The sequence below is a fragment of the Tachysurus fulvidraco genome, chromosome 11, assembly GCF_022655615.1.
Source record: "Tachysurus fulvidraco isolate hzauxx_2018 chromosome 11, HZAU_PFXX_2.0, whole genome shotgun sequence".
NCBI lineage: Eukaryota > Metazoa > Chordata > Actinopteri > Siluriformes > Bagridae > Tachysurus > Tachysurus fulvidraco.
In genome coordinates, this window is record NC_062528.1 from 23488548 (window position 1) to 23510019 (window position 21472).

General features: G+C 38.3%; 1 protein-coding gene across 2 annotated transcripts; it reads right to left on the reverse strand.

Annotated features, from left to right (window-relative positions):
- Nucleotides 1-1576: 1576 nt before the first annotated feature.
- Nucleotides 1577-19769, reverse strand: LOC113649073 (protein sel-1 homolog 3). Of its 2 annotated transcripts, none has more exons than XM_027156676.2 (23): nucleotides 19544-19769; nucleotides 18040-18538; nucleotides 17266-17392; nucleotides 17061-17182; nucleotides 16861-16976; nucleotides 16700-16764; nucleotides 12629-12761; nucleotides 12402-12537; nucleotides 12132-12275; nucleotides 11300-11382; nucleotides 11026-11205; nucleotides 10319-10438; nucleotides 10090-10230; nucleotides 9934-9996; nucleotides 9521-9694; nucleotides 6744-6871; nucleotides 6512-6595; nucleotides 6299-6389; nucleotides 6060-6147; nucleotides 5850-5959; nucleotides 5510-5637; nucleotides 4101-4203; nucleotides 1577-2299 (listed from the first exon to the last, which is right to left on the reverse strand). In XM_027156676.2, the coding sequence occupies exons 1-23, from the start codon at nucleotides 19595-19597 to the stop codon at nucleotides 2147-2149; spliced, it is 3042 nt and encodes a 1013-aa protein (XP_027012477.2). In that variant the 5' UTR covers nucleotides 19598-19769; the 3' UTR covers nucleotides 1577-2146. The 2 variants fall into 2 exon arrangements, with proteins under 2 accessions (XP_027012477.2, XP_027012476.2); XM_027156675.2 differs by having other exon boundaries at nucleotides 11300-11499.
- Nucleotides 19770-21472: the final 1703 nt, after the last annotated feature.

Consider the following 21472-nt stretch of genomic DNA (forward strand, 5'->3'; position numbering starts at 1 on the left):
TTTGTTAATGTGTTTTCGGATTTGTTAATGTGTTTTCGGATTTATTAATGTGTTTTCGGATTTGTTAATTTGTTTTCGGATTTATTAATCTGTTTTCGGATTTATTAATGTGTTTTCGGATTTGTTAATTTGTTTTCCGCTTTATTAATGTGTTTTTAGATTTGTTAATTTGTTTTCGGATTTGTTAATGTGTTTTCGGATTTGTTAATGTGTTTTCGGATTTGTTAATGTGTTTTCGGATTTGTTAATGTGTTTTCGGATTTATTAATGTGTTTTCGGATTTGTTAATTTGTTTTCGGATTTATTAATCTGTTTTCGGATTTGTTAATGTGTTTTCGGATTTGTTAATTTGTTTTCCGCTTTATTAATGTGTTTTTAGATTTGTTAATTTGTTTTCGGATTTGTTAATGTGTTTTCGGATTTGTTAATGTGTTTTCGGATTTGTTAATTTGTTTTCCGCTTTATTAATGTGTTTTCGGATTTGTTAATTTGTTTTCGGATTTGTTAATCTGTTTTCGGATTTGTTAATGTGTTTTCGGATTTATTAATTTGTTATGCACTTCTCGGCCACCGTAAAAAAGCAGATCGACAAACTGAGTTAGCGTGTTTATCAACGAATGAATAACCTTTTTGGTTATTAATGTGTTTTCGGATTTATCAATTTGTTTTCGGATTTATTAATCTGTTTTCGGATTTGTTGATGTGTTTTTGGATTTGTGAATTTTTTTTCGGATTTGTTCATTTGTTTTCGGATTTGTTAATGTGTTTTCAGATTTGTTAATGTGTTTTCGGATTTGTTAATGTGTTTTCGGATTTATTAATGTGTTTTCGGATTTGTTAATGTGTTTTCGGATTTGTTAATGTGTTTTCGGATTTGTTAATGTGTTTTCGGATTTGTTAATGTGTTTTCGGATTTATTAATGTGTTTTCGGATTTGTTCATTTGTTTTCGGATTTATTAATGTGTTTTTGGATTTGCTTATGTGTTTTCGGATTTGTTAATGTGTTTTCAGATTTATTAATTTGTTTTCGGATTTGTTAATTTGTTTTCGGATTTATTGATTTGTTTTCGGATTTGTTAATGTGTTTTTAGATTTGTTAATTTGTTTTCGGATTTGTTAATGTGTTTTCGGATTTGTTAATTTGTTTTCCGCTTTATTAATGTGTTTTCGGATTTGTTAATTTGTTTTCGGATTTGTTAATGTGTTTTCGGATTTATTAATGTGTTTTCGGATTTATTAATTTGTTATGCACTTCTCGGCCACCGTAAAAAAGCAGATCGACAAACTGAGTTAGCGTGTTTATCAACGAATGAATAACCTTTTTGATTCTGATATAAATATGTAGAAATTGTGTTTGGAAATTTTTTAATGAATGCCTTATGAAATATTTCTGAATTTTATGAAAGATGGATCATCTCTGTAACATTGTTTTGAACTGTTTTTTGCTTGTCTTGTTCATCATTACACAACACTTTACATCACGGTGATGTAGTGAAAACAGATGTCTACAGTATCAAATCTGTTTGGTATCCAAGATGCATTCTGGCAAATCCAGCTACAAATTAAAAGAGGCCCTTTTTTTTCTGTAGATGCTTTATTTTATCACATCATGCTTGAATGTCCTTCAGTCTTCTGTGCTTTTCAATCTCTCCTTTTCAAGATTATATTCAATGCTACAGATGCAGCTCAGATGCAGCTAATCCCAGCAGCGGATCAGAAAGCACACACACACACACACACACACACACACACACACACACACACACACACACACACACACACTCTCTCTTTAAACATTCAGAACATGTGCAAATCTAAACCCGTCTAACAAACATCACAGAATAATTCCCATCCTCCTGTTACAGGATGTTTACTGACGAGAAGATGTGTACAAACGTGAGCTTCTATTGTGCAGGTTGTGTTAATTAGGTAAAGTGCAGCTGTGTATATTTCTTAGCACATCTTAGTTGTGATTATTTTCCTACAACAATATACCCACAAGGTGCTTTAGTTCTGGAACTTGACGAGAAAACCAATAAGATTAGACTATAAATATTGTTTAGCAGTCAAGCTGAAAAAAATGAAATGGTATTCCTGAATGTCTTTCACACCATGATGAAATAAAATCTCCAGGTTGAGTGCGACTCAGGATGCTATAGTCTCATCCTGTTCTGGTGCCTCTGTGTTCGCGGATGATCCTGAGCTCTGGTGGCTTGATACTGACCTCTGCCGAAGGATGACAGGGACGAGTTTGAAAAAGGAGAGAGTGGCGACGGCAACCGCAATTGCGCTGAGTAGCTGTAAACATAAAGAGAAATGTCTGCTGCTTAGTCGTCCAGGGAAAACGGAGGAGGAGATTAAGATTATTTTGGAAGTAATGATAATGCAAAGAGATATGTTCTTATACATCAAATGTGATAAATGCATCAAATATCAAGCCTCGCGTTAGTTCAGGAAGGCCATGCAGTAAGCTGCATCAGCTGCTAATCAGCTGTCCACAAGGCGCACCAATCCGGCACGACTTCCGTAATTTCCCTCCTTTAAATCCTCACCTTACATCTACGGCATTTAGCAGACACCCTTCACCCTTATCCAGAGTGACTTACAACTGAGCAACTGAGGGTTAATGGCCTTGCTCAGGGACCCAGCAGTGGCAGTTTGGTGGACCTGGGGTTCGAACCCATGACCTTCTGATCAGTATCCCAAAACCTTAACCACTGAGCTACCACATCCCACTTCAAGCGCACCTACGCATCGCCGCTGCTGCAAACCAACACACTCCTCCATCCCCAACTCCTCCAGCCAGAACCTGTCACCAACGCCGATTAAATCCTTCACGTAAAAAATTCACACCTCACGCAATTTCAGTTCTGATTCTGAGCTGTTGGGGGGGGTGTCTATTAATTCCCCAGCACTGCCTCCCCGCCCCGTCCGGACAGGCGCGTGGGAAAATTCCCCCAGAACAGAACCATCCCGCCAACACTAACTGTATGCTCGCTAACCTTTATTTACGAAGTGGTCCTGACTGAAATGCTTTATGTAGAGCAGGGGAGTCAAACTCAAAGTCACAGTGGGCCAAAATATTAAACTGAGATAAAGTCACGGGCCAAACTGAATATTTATAGAAAAATTAACTGCAACTGATATGTAATGTTCAACCTTGTTCACATGGAAACAAACTTTAGTTTTGCTTAAACACAGGATTTGGAACAATCAGAGCTTGTTATTACAAACACATAAGAAATTAAGTTTGAAATAAAAGTCATATCAGTAATGTTCATGTCACAAACTTTGACCATCCACTTTTTGACAAACTCTCCCTCATTAAAGGGCAGATTTTGCCGTCTCTGCTGCCACAATAAAGCTTTACATCCTTTACAGCAGCTTCACTTTTTGATTTAGCTTTCATGAACATAGTCTGACAGGAAACCAGATTTTTTTTTCATCTCCTTCTTAGAGCTTCTGCTTTACGTCCAGGTCCTTATACTTCTCATAATGTTTCGTTTCATAGTGTCTTCTTACAGTATGTTATATTCTTCCGTTACAAACACGTTAGCTCCGTTAGCACACAATACAAACAGATCTGTCCTTTATATACGTGAACAGATAATCTGCCTCCCACCTGACTTGACTATTGTCCATCTTTCGTTTGGCCATTTTGGTGGAGGGTGGAATTAACTTGCCCGATGTGACTGTAACAGGGTTGTTAACGACTGTCAACAGAGAATGAGGGGCGCTTGCTGTCCGTGACTACGCGTCAATACAGTGGCAAGGCATTCTGGGATTTGTAGTATTAGAGGAGCATGCGGCTAGCCAGCTGTAATGCACATTTGATATGATCTCGCGGGACAAATATAATTACACCGCGGGCCTGAGTTTGACACCCCTGCTGTAGAGTGTCCACCTTACAGTACAATTCCTTGTGAATGAGCTGTTCATGTAGGTATTCATAATACACCAGTATTATGTAAGGGATTACTTTCTTTAAAACAAATAATAATAATAATAATAATAATAATAATAATAATAATAATAATAATAATAATAATAATAATAATAAAAAGAAAGAAAGACTAGTCTGATCTAGGAAGGAACAAACCTTCATAGTAGTAGGTCCAAGTGTGTGTATGGAGTCTAAGTGTGTAGCAAGCAGAGCAAGAGTACAGGGGAGGTACGCTTCGTCACTGTTAGAGTCTCGGCATCTGTAAAAGAAAAGTAAAAAAGAATTAACAATATTTATAATATATGGTACAAAGCTTTTGGTGTTTAGACTCTTACTACACAGCTGTTTAAATCTTTACAATTTTATGGATAAACAATTATGTAAATCACCTGAAAATCAGACCTCAGAACTTTTACAAACAAATAAAAACCACTTGTTGGCAAACATATGACATCACCACCAGTATTGTGCTAGTTACTAAGAAAAAGTAACTAGTTATAGTTACTAGTTACTGCATTCAAAAAGTACCTCGATGACTTTGTTGATGACCTACACCAAACGCTAACTTTTTAGTTACCTTTTTTTTTAAAGAACGTTATTTAAAAGTTCATATTAATGGATCGGACCTTCGAACCAGAAAGACGCAGCTTACATTTGACTAATAGATTTTTGTCTTTATGCTCAACTAAAGTAAAACAATGAGCATATTTCCACTTAGAGAAACTCGTCTTGCTCTCGCCTCGACTCGCCGCTACTGCCGCACGTACGTGAATAAACGGACACACGCCCACAGTGCGGCGTCTCCGAGTTTACAGGTTGGCATCCACCGATCCTACAATGCGTCGCTGCTGTAAACAGGTTAGTCTGTATGGTACACTTCAGCCTAAAGAGTATGCGTTAGAGTATCAGTCACTGTCACAAGTAACTGCGTTACAATAACGCGTTACTGCCCAACACTGATCACCCCTAACCTACTCACACATCCTCTTAAATTTAGCTTTTTTTAGCTTTCATAAAAAATTGAAGTCCTGTCGTTATAAACCTCATTGGGTCCATAAATGCAGTGAGCCAATCAGATTTGAGATTTTGTCAATTGTGACTAGAGAGGTCTCACAAATTCAGACCTCAGTTGCTCTGTGCACTCTGGTCTCACCTGTCACGATGTGTCGCAGGCGAGTGAGGATCCGATTGCAGTCTGACTTTTTTATCAGGCCAAAACAAGAAACGAGAAAGATAAGCAGGCAAAAACAGGACAGAACACTGAGCAGAACAGGGAACAGGAACAGAGACATAACCAGACAACATACTACATACCGATAACGACTAACACCAGGGAAGTGGACAAACAGAGTAGATATAGTGAACAAGAACCAAACACAAGGTGGAGACAATCAAAGACTAGGACAAAACACCTGGGGAAGAGATTGAGTGCAATTAATGTCCATGGTAACAAATAAGTGGGCGGGGCCAACAATTAACAGCAGGGAATGACAGCAGACAGAAACAAAGGAAAACACAGACAGCCTCATTACATCACCTGAGACTAGGATGTACAGTATTCATACCTGTGGTACAGGCTGGTAAGAAGGGTGTATCTGTCTGCAAAATAATGTTGTAGCAGCTTTAGTTCAGAGAGTAGCGCTGGTGATAATCTGTGACCTTCCTGAACAAGCAGCCCCAGACTGTACCATCCCTGCAGAAAATGTGAACACACATTTACTGTACACACAAACCCAAATGGAGCGTTCTGGCATGTACAAAAGGCATTTAGAGGATGTTTAGTATTCCACTATGCAGTCTAATGTCATAACCACAAAGTACATAAGCTATTAGTGTCAATAAACATAATAATCTCATCAGTACTAATGCGACCTGATTGTTCTGGTCAAGTGTGTCTTACTGTACCTGTGGGTCGTTTTTAAGCGCTGCCTTTTTGTACATCTCGACTACATGCGAAAGGTCTCTTTTGCCCCGTGCATGTTCCTCATACAACAGGTCTCCCATTTTAACCAGAGCTGAGAAGTTTGGAACATAAAGATAACTAATGCAGTCTTGCTATGAACGTAATCATCAGATACATCTTTGAATTAAAAAGCGTTAAATGTCACGGATTACCGTATGGCGAAGGATCTTGGCTCTGAATGGAGAGATTGTAGTATCTCAACATACACTCGGTCAGAAAGACTGGATTTAAGGATCCGTGCTAATAGGGAAATATAAATTGGGGGGAAAAAACACAAACACATTGCAAGTTGCAGATTAAACATGTTCTGTGCGTCAAACGATGCAAAATCTTCGCAAAGCAAGATGCACTAATGATGATCTTGATGATCCATGATGATCATGTGACTCACAGGACTGTGTTCACACAGAAATGCTACGTTAAACTGAGCTGCTTCAAATCCACACTCGGCACATATCAGGTAATGAAGCAATGCCATGAACCTGTCGAAGACAACAAGGCACAACATTTAAAAATAAGTGTTGCTTTCTACTGAATCTGAACGTTTCAAAATGTAGAAAATAAATAATACATATGCAAAGTGCACAAGTCTATACGTGTTTACCAGTTCCCCTTAAGATGGGCATTCAGGCCTTTCCTCAAGGCTGATCCAAGATATCCATTCTGCTCTGATGCCCACTTCACCCACCTACAGATAAAAATTCATAGACTAAATATAAACGTACTGCACATGATAGAAGCCTGAATACGCAAAAAAATTATTCATTTGATTATTTTTAAGTCATCTTGGATTTCAGGTAATCAGAAAGCTTTGTACAATTTGGCCTTCAACTTACAGAACAGCATCCGATGGACGTCGCACCACATATCCAGGAATACCTTGACTCCAAATTTCAGCTAGTTCAATGCCCCCGTTTATGTGGCCTCTCTGGGCCGATTTCAGAAAGTACTTATACGCCTTAACCTAAAGACAGACGAAAGCAATAACACGCTTACTCACTGTTTTTGTTATTGTTTGTGTACTCATGCAGAACTTACACCATTATTGCACCATTTCTGTTCGGTTCTTGTGTCCCCCGAGTCCAAGCCATTTGTTACAAGCCATTTGTTACATACTTCTATGTGAAAGAGGTTACTCAAGTGGAGAATAATAAATGAAAAGACTTTGGTTAAATCCATTAGCATTTTCATTTGAATTTGACAAGTGGGAATTTCAAAGCGAGTTTTTCCCCGCACGATAGACTCATATAATTGGTCTATATTTTAGTAGTAGTAGTAGTAGTAGTAGTAGCCTTTATTGTCACTGGTCACAAGTACCGTGAAATTAGCCATCAACCTGTCCAAACATACAATACATACAATATAACAAGGGGGGTGACAGGACAGGAAGACAGGGAATTTGAAAAGAAATACAGCATAACATGAGGGAAGGGAGGAGAAAAAACAACCCCCAGACTATACTCCAGAGGAAGTACAGTGTGGGAACATGAAAAAACACCTCAGCAACATAAGCACATAAACAGTACGCCATAAACACACGACTTGCAACAGGGGAGGGAAGTGGGGGGTGGAGGTAATCCAGCACAGGCAAGCAGCCTTCAGGTCCTGCAGCCTTTATCTACGGCGCTGGTCACAGACTCGCTTGTCAGACTGGCGGTACGAAGCGGCGAAGGCATGGGATGGGGGGGGGTGCATATCTTTATATATGTGTGTGTGTGTGTGTGTGTGTGTGTGTGTGTGTGTGTGTGTGTGTGTGTGTGTGTGTGTGTGTGTATATGTATGTAAAAGTGTAGGCCTGGAGAGTCGTCGCTCCCAGCATCCAATCTTGGTGCCTCAGTCTTCAAGATTGTCATAACGATACACAGCAAACCTTTTAGAATAATTGCATGTTCAATGGAAGATTGGAGTAAAATGTTTTTTGTTTTTTTTTTCAAATATCTTCTAATAATAACTTCTAATATCAAATCATGTTGCAGTAAATACATGATGACTGAAAAGTCAGGACCCAATGACAACAAGAAGCATTTCAGAAGGGTGTGGGAAAAAATGTTATGAACCATTCGGTATACGTTGAGAAAAAAATGTTGAGCAACGACTGCATAATAAATAGAAAAATGTACAGTATATCCTGTCGATATACAGGATCCATATGGAGTGTAAATGAAATTGTGAAAGCATCAAGGACAAGTTGATCCACTGTTCCATAATGTGAAAGGAAAAAGGATGAGTTAATAGTTTATAGGTTATGTTGAGATATTATTAAGAATTAGTTCATGTTTCTTTGATAGTCCCTTGACAGGTTGACTATTGTGTGGACAATTTGCTCAGAGATTGCAGAGTGTCTAAAATGAACTGTCCAAATAAAGGGTTTTAAAAAAAAACTTATATAAATCTGCAAATTAAAAGCTTGTCTGAAAGCAGGACTGGACAGGAGACACCTGGATGGTGACAATTTGAACCACATTCACTTCATAACAGAAACCAACCAACCAACATACCAACCATCCAAACAGCCTTTCATTCAAACAACTGAAATCTGCTGATCAAACGATCACTCACCCAAACGTGCAATTAGCCGACAGATCGACCAAGCAATCAATTAATTATCCATTCACTCAACCAACCAATTATTAACCAAATTAACCAATCACTCAACCTAATAACTAAGTAATGATGACTTATGACCCAGTCTAGGGTTGAGCTGCATGGAGTGATAGCTCAGGATTGAAGGCATTGACACCTTTATAAATTGGGGCAAGGAACGAGAAACAAAATATAATTGTTGGCTGGTATGTCTAAAGCTACCCTAAACAAATTACAGGTAGTGCAAAATTCAGCGGCTAGAATACTCACTAGAACTAAGTTAAAAGATCACATTACTCCCGTTCTGGAGTCCTTGCATTGGCTCACTGTTAGGTTTAGGGTTGATTTTAAGATTCTGATGCTCACCTACAAGGCTTTACATGGGTTGGCTCCCAAATATCTGACTGAGCTTTTAATTCCATATATTCCATCTCGCGACCTTCGTTCTTCTGAAACTGGTCTTTTTACTGTACATTTAACTCGTTTAAAATCGATGGGAGATACTGTAGGGCTTTCTCTTCACTAGCTCCAAAACTGTGGAATTCTTTACCAACTGAGATAAGGCAAGCGACATCTCTTGGTACTTTTAAATCTCAACTTAAAACTCATTTTTTTGGGGTAGCTTTTAATTTTGACTAATTTGTGATTTTACATAGTGCTTAATTTATAGTCTATTTTGTTGTTTTTATTTTAATCTTTATATTATGTCTGTACAGTATTTTTCTTGTATTTATTTTGCTTTTGTAAAGTGCTTTGAGATGTTCTTTTAAAGGCGCTATAGAAAATAAAGGTTATTATTATTATAATTTCTCTATGAATATATATATATATATATATATATATATATATATATATATATATATATATATATATATATATATATATATAATCAACAAAACAAACAGTTAAACAATTAAGCAACCAACCAATCAATTAGCAAACAAATCATTCAACAAATAAAATAACAAACCAGTCACTCAACCAATCCAGCAATTAACCAATAATTTAAGCAGTAAATGTTTGCACAGACTTTGTCGGGTCCTTGTCCAGGATAAAGGCCTTGCGAGTGCAAGACTCCTAGATTCATTGCAGCGTCTGGATTCTCCAGCTCATCGGCCTGTTCCCAGAGCTCCACCGCTCGCTCGTAGTTCTTCTCGAACTGCTCGTAGTACCACCCCAAAGCCGTGATGGCTGGAGTGAAGCCCTGCGGTGAACAGCAAAGCACATTTATCAACCATTCAACACTTGTTCAAAGCTTGGTTTAACGTTGAGCCAAAAATGAGCTGATGAGAAAATGACAAATACGATCTGTTCTGTGGATCAGACATGCTAACTACCCAGAATCGGGAAAAAGAGGTTAATGACGGTTAGCACTTTATATTATAGAGTAATATATGAGATGGAAAAATATTGATTATGGCTTGTTTATACAGTAGCTTGTACCTGTTCCATTGCTTTTTTCAGGAAAGTGACAGCTTTTGGCACATCTTGTGGAACTCCTTGGCCCTGAAAATGGGATAGAAATGGGTAAGATTTATATCTCACCCTTCATCTACCTAATCATCTGTGTTTATAGAATGGAACCTAAAACCTTCTGACCGTTAGCAGCACGATGGCGTAGTCGTACATAGAAACGGGATCCTGCAGTTTGGTGGCTCCCCTCTCGTAGTGTCTCACTGCCGTACGGATATCTGTATTAACACCTTGCTGACCCCAGAAGAGCATCTGAGCCACTGCTCGCTGAACAAATATTCATACACCACTGAACGTTCAAGGAAATGTTCATTCTGATGCTGAATTTACTGTGTTTAAGCGTGGCATTGGTTACCTCTGCGTCCGCTACACCATTGCGTGCCTGGAGTTTGAGCCAAAGGAAGATGTCGTCATCCTCGTTGGTTTGGGCTTTCAGGATTTCCTCATCGTGGAGGTATATCGACTCGACAAACGTCTAAAACATTTACCAAATATATGGTTCATTTCAGTTAAATTCTATTTATTAAAAGTCTACTGCTTTTATTAACATTCACATAAAGTTAATATTTATCTCTAACATTTATCTCTAATGATCAAGCCTGAGGTGACGGTGGTGAGGAAAAACTCCCTGAGATAATACGAGGAAGAAACCTTGAGAGGAACCAGACTCAGAAGGTTACCTTATCCACAGGAAATAATGTCAATGTAAATCATGTTTAAGTGATACACAGTATCCCAGTTTTATTGTAATTTTTTGTAAGGTCATTTTGAATTTTTTCAATTGTCTGTTTAAAAAAAATACCTATTTTAATAAATGATTGAACAAATGATGAATGAATGAATGAATGAATGAATGAATGAATGAATGAATGAATGAATGAATGATACGACTACTTCCGTGAATAAAAGCTGTAACCGATGTCAAAATTTGAATTGTAGAGGAAACATCTATGTGTGTATGAGTGTAAACTTTACCTCATGTCAGAAATGAAAGGAAAATCAAGTCATTGGAAGAAAGGGGTTAAATAGCTCCAGTGTTAGATGGTAAATAAAACGCGATACCTGTTGTGAGGAAGGTTTGAGACGGTCGACTGAGGTTTGCTTGGCGATGTTAGAATAGTAGGCGTAGGAAAGTTCAGGATCTGCTGCTAAACTCTGAAAACCAACATGGTGCAGGTGCCCCATGCGGAGGAGAGCCAGCCTCCAGTCCTTCTGAGCTCCCAATACTGACAACAACCAGGCCTGAGAACATCACACACACAAACACAAAAAAGTTATGACTCTCATTATACTGTACTTTTTTAAGGTACTGTATGTTTACTGCACATGAACCCACCTTGTAGGGCTGCTTCTTAACACCAAGTCCGCTGCTGTGGAGCACAGAAGCGAGATGAAGCGCTCGGTTGTCTCCTAAACACCCTGCTTGTAATAGAGAAGGCATCAGTCTACTTAACATCTTCACACTCTTCTCTCTCTCCATCACACGCAGCACGCCGGCGTACAAAGCTCGGCCGACGGCAGCCGGACTCACGGAGCCTGAGGAACGTTTCAGACGTGTTTATTTATAATGCTATGATTGTACGTATGACTAATTTTCTAAAAGTTACTGAGAAATAGACTAGAGGTATTTGTATTTATGTCCAGTTTACATCGCATTAAAATATGTCTGCAAAACCAGTTCCTGTTCTCGTTTAGTCCTTCCATCACCAGCTTTCTGTTTTAACTCCATTTCAAAGTTCACAAATATATATATATATATATATAAATTGAATAAAAGAAGTTTGTTATATTACCAAGAAACCAAAAAGCATAAAATCTGTCTCTTTTCTGAAAGCTCCAGCTTTATAAAACACCCGAATAACACTGGACATTTAAAAAAGGACATTTGATCGTCCTTGGTTACCCCCAAGGTTGTGAGCTGTGACCAAAGGGGAGATCAGACCGTAGTGCAATAATAATCCACTTTAAAAAAAAAAAATAATAATAATAATATAATGGAAAATTCATGGTATAACAAACAAATAACCTGCAAGTATCACTTATAATATATCATTATAATAATATAATCCTATTCTCAAATAAATAAATATATTTGTATGTTTTATACTCGCAGAGCATCTAAAGAACTAACAGAGTATCACTTAAAGCGTTGGCGTTTTCACCCTCACCGTGTTTGTCGATTATTTTCTGAACCAGTCGAGCCACCGGTCGTCTCTGAGGACACTGTAGTGCTTTATCAGAGCTGCACTGTGTCCTTGAGTTTGCTGCATTGGTTTTCAGTGTCAGCTCAGTGTATACATCCACACATCTCTCTGGAAAAAAAAAGCATGGCAAGCTCTCAGCACGAGGAAACACTGTGCAATTTTATAGGAAAACACGCCACCGTGTGGACCTACAGAGTGACACACACACACACACACACACACACACACACACACCTTTCGGTGTCTTTGCAGCAATTTCACGTGAATACTCGGATATTTTGCGTTCGAGTTCAGACCGGAATTGCTGACACGACAGAAACCATCCAGATATATTCACCTTCTGCAGAATCTGAGGAAGCTGAAGCTCAGACTGTGAAGAAAATCATAAATCATTAAGTTTGTTATGATTATATTAATACTCGAGTGTTTTTTTTTTAATGCGGAGTAAAGCTGAATCTTACCAGGTTAACAGATGGTAATCTTGTTCTGTAATATGTTACTGGACCATAAAAGCCTTCAAAGCCTCTCATAAATTTTCCTCCGGCGACCACAAAATATCCGTCTGTATCATCCATCTTTACCGTCATCTTGAACCTGTTTAAAACAGAAGACAACAATCAGAAACATGTTCATGAGATTTAAAGAATCAAAAAAGAGGTGGTGATATGAACAGGAATCCTGTTTGTTTCGATATTTCAGCATTTTGTACTACACAGATCATATTCATCATAAATAATAATGTTCACAATGTAATGTAACCATCCATAACAAGTTTATTACTTCATTATCTACACCCAGATACTACGTTAAAATATAAACAGGTTTGTACTTTTTTTATTTCAAATTTTATTAATCTTTAATTTTTTAATTATAGTAATCTTCTTATAACATATATATATATATCAGTATATATATCAATATATAATATATATATTGTATTATGTTTCTTATGTTCTGTAAAGCTGCTTTGAGACTGTTAAAAGTTCTATACAAATAAATTCATGTTATGTACATTGACGCCTTCTTTTCTTTAAACTGCTGAGATTAAAATCAACCCTACACAATTCAGTGAATTCGGGTCATAATTATTCGGTGGGCAAGTCGTGGCCTAATAGTTAGAGAGTCTGACTCGTAATCCTAAGGTTGTGGGTTCGAGTCTTGGGCCGGCCACGACTGAGGTGCCCTTGAGCAAGGCACTGAACCCCCCAACTGCTCCCCGAGCGCCGCAGCATAAATGGCTGCCCACTGCTCTGAGTGTGTGTTCACGGTGTGTGTGTGTGTGTGCACTTTGGATGGGTTAAATGCAGAGAACGAATTGAGTATGGGTCACCATACTTAGCCGTATGTCATGTCACTTTTCACTTTAATAAAATGACATTTAAATATTCATGATGGTGAAATTCATGAAGGCAACAATGGAAGGTAATTAACTTTAATTCAACTTGTAGGTGATACAAGATGATAAGCTATATACAGACTCCTGGACCAAATTTCGTGGCAACCTACCAACATTCTCTATTGTTTACCCACTAGAGGGCACCAAAACAGGGAAATGGAGCTAAAGATCCTGAAGAGAAACCTTGATGAAGAAAACCTGCATTGCAGATAGCAGCACTAACTGCAGGAACATCTTGGGTACTATTCTGATGTAGGTGATCTTGTTGGTTATGGTGGTGTTTTCTTTAAACTTCTCTCAGCATGTTGGTCTATTTTAACTAACCATTTGCTCTGTTACCCACAATGGCATTCAGTGATGCAGTGGTATTTAGCCCTCACTTCATTGTGATGCAGCAGAGCTTTAGTCCTTTAAACCAGTGGTCCCCAACCCCCGGGCCGCGGACCGGTACCGGTCCGTGGACCAAATGGTCCCGGGTCGCCCAAGGAACATTAAATTATTCCCATTTTATTCACTGTGGTGTATTTCTCTTGGGTTTGTGCGACTTTCCATGGACGAGAGGTTAACCGGGAGCTGAGAGACGTCACCTAAAGCCGCACCGATAACGCGCATGCGCACAATATCATGATATCTGGCCGGGTTTAGGTGACGTCTGGAGCTGAGCGGCTGCGAGCGGCAGTGGTGTTGTAGCTTTGGTGGAGAGAGAAGGTGTGTATCGCTCTTCTCTCTGTTCACTGGTACTTTGTCATGTTTAACAGTGCTTGGTGTATGTGTATATTGTGTTTGCTCAAATTTAACCCACAAATTAGCATAAATGAGCACGAAACAGACGTCGTTAGAAAGTTAGAAACTCTGCCGGTGTTCTGGATTAAAGTCATGACGGAATACCCTGAGATTGCCACCACAGCACTTACATCCCTATCGCCATTACCGACATGCTATCTGTGTGAAGCGGGGTTTTCTGCAGTGACGGCAACCGAAACAAAACAACGGAATAAACTGGACATAAGCAACACACTTCGGGTGTCATTGTCTCCTATTACCCCAGATGGAACCGTCTCGTTGTAAAGAAACAAGCTCAGGGTTCTAGTTGATTTAGCATTGTAGTGAGTTAAAAAGGCATGTTTAAATACAATTAAATGGAAATTATTAATTTCCATTTAATTGTATAGCCGCCAACCCCCACCCACCCACCCCCAGCGGGCCGCGGAAAAATGATCAAACTTTGACCGGTCCACGGCGAAAAAAAGTTGGGGACCGCTGCTCTAGACCACTCTGTGTAAACAGATCAATGCTAATACTAAAAAAAAACGCTATACACATCGCTAACTAGCCAAGCTGAGACTTATCTGTGTTATATAACTGTATTGGAGTTCTCATTATAACATCAACATGCTGTCGCTTGAAAATGGTAACTGGGAGAAAAAAAAGTTGCTTTTTTTTTTTTTTTTTTTAAACAGAGCAACATGACAATTATGCCTCATGTTTACTATTTTCCTTGCCTATTAAATGCCATTAAACAAACTTCTAACGGAAATACTATACGGCACCAGGCAAATAAATTAGCACCGGGATCACTGATTACTCCACATATGTGTTTGAGTTTGGAAGTTTACTTCAATGCACACAGATCAGTAGGATGTGGTGTCTTGTTACACAAGCGTGAAAGCCAAACCCTCAATGACCAGGCAAACTCATTCTCCTGAAATAAGCCGCGTCACCCCTGCTGCTAACACTCGTATATTATTATAACTCTCACAACTGCATACATGTATTCTGATAAGGTATTTATGACCAGATCTATCCATGATCTCAAACCAATACGGTCATGTCATGAACGTATATGAATGGTTACACCGAATCAGATAATGCAGGGATGTGCAATCTTATCTGGAGAAGGCTGACGTGGCGCTCCATCCAAACAAAAGCCACACCTGAGTTGACTGAATGCCAAGATCACCTGATTAAACAGGCGGAATCCAGTGTGTTTTCTTTGGAAGGTGTGGTTCCTTGGATGATTAGAAACCTGCACCCACACCAGCTCTTTGTGGATAAAATCGGAGCCTCCCGAGATTGGACTCCTAATAAATCATCATTATATGGTTTAAACCCACTTTATCAAGTCCATAAACTTCAATAATCCATCCATCCATCCATCTTCTACCGCTTATCCGGGGCCGGGTCGTGGGGGCAGCAGTCTAAGCAGGGACGCCCAGACTTCCCTCTCCCTAGACACTTCCTCCAGCTCTTCCGGTGGAATACCGAGGCGTTCCCAGGCCAGCCGAGAGACATAGTCCCTCCGGCATGTCCTAGGTCTTCCCCGGGGCCTCCACCCAATCCCCAGACACGGAATAAACCTCAATAAGAAGCAAATCATTTTCCTTTGTCTGTTTTACAGGAATATGATTAAACATCATGTAGATTATTGAGATACTCAATCATCATGTAGATACTCCATCCAAAGACATCTTCAGTTTTATTTAAATGGAGGCTACAGGAAGGACCAGTCATTTATCATGTCTCACTCAACAGTGGTGTTGATATGAAGCTGATATGAAAGTAGACACTCAGGACTTGGTAGTGTTTCATCAGGATTTCTGTTTTTCTCTACAATACTAGAGTAGAAAAGATCCTTATAGAAAAGATCCAAAAAAACAAAAACAGTTCTTTTTCCCCACACAGATGTTTGTATCTTCAGAGTAAATGTCGATATCGAACCCGTTCCTGCTCTCTGAGATGCTCCGAGTTCTTGTTCATCTAAAAAGCAGCTCAGATTTATTTCTCTTCAACACTAAAATTCAGTGTAAGATTCTCAACAGAGGGAAAAACACACGACTAAAACACTGAACACTGAAAGAACGACAGAGTCCCGACTCGCTTTAGATCAGACTCACAGACACAACGTCATTCAGAATGAAAACGTCTCATACGTCCGTTTCTGTTTGATTAAAAGATTTAATTTACTTCTTCGGCAAGTTAATACAGCCCAATCTAAATAGGAAAGTATGTATTAATACTGAAATATAAATGTTGCTGTGTAAATATGTGTAAAAGCTTGATTGTCTGCACATAATACTACATAATACAGTCCTTTACACTTCAGGTTAAATCCACGATTCCTCTCGTACCTACTCACGTGTATTCTGAAGACTCGATAACTGGTTGTTTATCTCTCTCCATACATGCAGCTGTGATTTTCCCCTACGGTCACAATCATTGGTATCAGGTTAGATATCATGTAACATATGTAAATAGATATAGAATCTCTTTTCTCCGAGTGATTGCTAAACTTCTGACCGTTCTTCCTGTCAGCTCCAGGTTCAGAAGGCACCACTGGTGCAAAGGAAGTGTGAAGGAGGACAGAAATGCTGATTGTGAACCGCCCTCTAATTCCAGCTGTAAATGGAGGTGACCTTCAGGGTAGGAAAAAAAAATGAAAGCATTACTGTTTACAGGTCATAGAGGATATGCTGAAGAGAGATGAAACCTTGACTCACCTGTACGTGTGAGTAACAACGATGGAGTGGCGTAATTCTCCTGCGTGTCTAGGTGATGTAAAATCCCACACAGATGTTCTCTACAATGTTGGTCTAATAAAACCCAAAGAGAGAAGGCACACCTAAGGAGAAAAACATTACCACTTTAATTCCAATGTCATCAGTTACTAACCAGAACAAATCTAATATATTTAAATAAAACTACCATGGATATGTAACAGATTTGAGACGTTGTCCTTCCAGCAATCTGCTGGTGAACGGATGGAGAGTTCTAGTGATGCCAAAGTTCTCCCCAGAGGAGCCGTAGAGCGACGACAACAAACTGGAAACTTCTAGATATGAAAATCAGCATCACTGATGAATTCAGGTCAACATCCTGGCATGCTTTCACACCTTTATTGTTGGGGATGTATTGGCCTACTGATCAGCAGGTTCTGAATTTAAATCCCGTCCCCCAAGCTTGCAATGAGAGTGAAACTTGAAGCTTTTCGGCTTGACTGCTATTTGAACTGGCAGGTGCTGAATAAATTATTATATAATTGTCTCAGTAATTCAATCAATTTAAGTTAAATCATTTTCATCATTGTCAGTGCTGCATTCAGTGTTTATACCTCCAGTGTTTGCTCCTTGTGGATTAGTTTATCCACCAGTTCTGAATGTTTATCAGTAAAGCTATACATGATGATATGATACATGTTTATCAAAGAAACGTTTTTAAAGATCATTAGAGCATGTTTTTGTCTTCACTAAACTCGACAGGATTGTTTAACTTGAATCTTTTTTTTAACACTTTTCTCATTGCAATCAAACTGTACTGAGTTCACTTGGAAGCAGACTGTGATGCAGAGGCAAAGCTTCAATGCAGCTCATTAAGCAGAGGAGACACATCAATCACAGTTGGGTCCAAACCTGACATAATCTGATCTCTGTCTGTTTCCATGTGAACTCTAACTTGGACTGATGAGTGTATTGGCCGCACCGTTTTCCACTGGACACTCGGATTTCCATCTGTGAGCTTTCCAAATCGTCTCCGTCTCCCAGCTAGGACACACAAGGTGCTCTTTAAACGGCCGGCTCAGAGGATTGAGGACGGTGAAAGTTTCCACCGCGCTGGCCAGAGACTCTCGGCCCGGCTCAGACTCAGACGATACACCGCTGCTCATCCAGACACGGATAAAACAGCTAAGCACCCAGTCAGACATTGCTACTCTCCAGTCAGGCTGATAAACCAACCAGTCAGGGAGATGCATCTTCACAACACGGGTTCTGTGAGCACCAGGAGAACATTCCCACTGACGCTGGAAGATCACAGACGTGCTTCCGGTGTCGAAAGAGACCAAAACCTGCAGGTGGACCATCGATGAATCGCTGCAGGAATAACGGACCCACAGCGGGTGGACAGAGACTGGAGATTCATGAGGGTTTAGGAGTGTGAGAGCACCTGAGCTGCTTTGGCTGAAACTTGAACAGAAAATGACCTGAGGGGGGGGGGGGTGTTTTGAAGAGATTCTCTATTAGATATTTATTAATTTCCTGCAATTTAATTCTGACAAGACAGAAGTAATAATTCTCTCTCTCTCTCTCTCTCTCTCTCTCTCTCTCTCTCTCTCTCTCTCTCTCTCTCTCTCTCCCTCGCTCTTCCTCCCTCCCTCCCTCCCTCTCCTTATATCAACCATATAAGTATAAGTTTCCAGTTACACTATTGAGTCTGTTTCCTCTCAAGCTTTCTTCCTCATATTGTCCCAGGAGTTTTTTCCTCACTTCTGACTCGCTCATGACGGATAAATTTCTATATTTTAAAATGTATATCCTGAATACATGTACACATATATAATACATATATGTATATAATACATATAACAGTGAACAGTTGCTTGTGGATTGGACGCATTCATCCAAATGTTATAATGCAGTCATAAGTCACTATCATTATCATTATCATTATGATTATTATTATTATTATTATTATTATTATTATTATTATTATTATTATTATTATTATTATTAGAAGTAGTAGTAGTAGTAATATCTGTCTTTTTATGCATTATGAATTGTTAAAATAATATAAGTGTTATTCATAACACAAAGCAAGCATTGTGATCACTTTTCATAAATAAATGTAATCATGTACTTTATAGTGCTTTATGAATGCACTATAACAGGTTACAGTCACTATACATATGGACTACACAGATCATTTCTAACAGCTGTGTGTTCATGTGGCCATAAAGGAACAAATAACAAATATATAAATACCTTATACAGATACAGCAAGAAATTATTTATTTATTTATTCCACTGGCTTCACTGTAATATTCTATATGTGCTTTTATTCTTTCTTTCTTTCTTTTTTTTTTTTTAGAAAAAAAGGGCTGCTAATATATTTGCATTTAGTTAAAAAAAAGTTAGAAGTTGTTACAAAAAATAGTGAATTTAACACAAATAAATGAATCAGTAATTTGTCACTAATTAACTTTACTCACAAGAATCCCGAGCTGAAGTGACTCCCTCTTGTAGATTCGCTCTAATTCTCCCATTTAAACTATATTTCCTCTCTAATTAATACACAGTTGAAGTTAATCATAACTCGTAACGTTTACATGAGATTTGTGTTTTTTTTATACACGTCCCGTCCAAAACGCGACACTTTCATGTGACCAGCTTCACAGCGGAGTTCATACGAGTCACTTTCGATCGAGTGATTCGATTCTTTCTAGTGATTCGAACTACGCGAGATGCGTTTCGGTTCATAACGCGGTGTCCTACTGTAACACTATATCTCCATAAGATCACAGTATATTCCACATTTAATCGCCTAACTATATAACTATATACACTATATGTGTGTGTTTTTCGATGCCACAGCATTAAAGTACGTTTTGAAAAAATATAACTTTTCTGAATGTTATAACCAGATTTGATTTTTAACAGTTGATGTTTTAAGAAGTAAATCCATTAGTAATCATTAAAAAAGCATATTTGATTTTACAAAAAATAAGACAAATCGCCTAAATTAATTTCTGATTCCGAATCAATTTGACTAAATGATTCACTTAAAAGAGTCGTTTTAAAAGAATCGATTCATTTGCGAATCTCTAAACAGTACTGTTAATATGAGAAGTTTTCTCAAGCGGAACAACATCCTGTTAGGTTCAGATGTAGGCAAACAAAGCTGCAGCTCCACCTGTTCATGCAAAGGCAAAAGCCAGGTAAAATGTAGACTTCCAGACAGTTGAAATGAACCATTAGGAGTCTTAAAAGTGGATAATTGAGGGCTTTTGAGCACTGGATTATGAACCACAGGCTTTTTGTTACATGTTGTGAAAACCGTCCTGTTCATTTATTCATTCATTCATTTAAACATTAAACTTTATTTTAAAATACACATATTTTTGAATTAGCCTTTAGGGGAGTAAAAGTACAAATGTATTTTTGTTCATGTTTGTATTATAGGTTCAATTCAGGGGCGGTTCTAGGATTTCATCTTTAGGGGGGTTTTAGCCCTCAGTGAGAATTTAAAAGTTTTATATTATATATTATATGACTACATAGTAAGCCAAAAGTTATGGTATTATATGAAATGGCAAAAGTGGACACCAAAATTTTATGCATGATTATAATGATGCCAGTATTGAATCAAATCAATTCATGTACAGTATGCGTGCATTCTCTACAAACAGTGTGTCCAATTAATGCAGTCAATAATAATAAAAAATATTCACAGGACAAAGACCAAATCAATGAATGTTATTTTTATTTTGTATTGAATGGATTGTTTGCATTAATATTTTGTTTGTGCTACAACTCTGGTAGTAAGAATAGTGAAATTTCACTGGTATAACTTTTATATTTAATTTAATAATGCAGGTAAATTTCATAAACTACCTTCTATAACCGTCTTACGTCGATTAACGTTATAGATAAATGCATCCAGCTCCGACTGCGCGTGCACGTTGCGCGTGCCTGTGTTTCTCCGTTCAAATAAAGCAGACAGCTGATGACGCACTTTTGAAAGACTACAACGCACGCGCGTAAAAGCAAAGTAAAAAAAAGATAAATAAATCATTTTCATTCCCATCGACGACATGTCCTGCATTTTAACGTAATTTTTATTGTTTATTTATGAAAGTAAAAATGATGCTTATAGGTTTTGGGTGGCAGAGATCACAGACAGGGGGCTGCATGGAGCCACTCTAAAGAAGGTCTAGAACCGCCCCTGGTACTGAGTAAAAAGTGTCTGAATATTATAAATATAATGTGATGATTTAGCTTATTCAAATACATGAAAAAATCATTTCAAATAATAAAAACTTAAATCACAGAGGAGATTCTTTAAATTAAAAAAAAGTCTGAGCTCCTTTTCTCTGTAAAGCCGCAGCTTCTCTCTCTGTTACATTATAACACAAAACGTA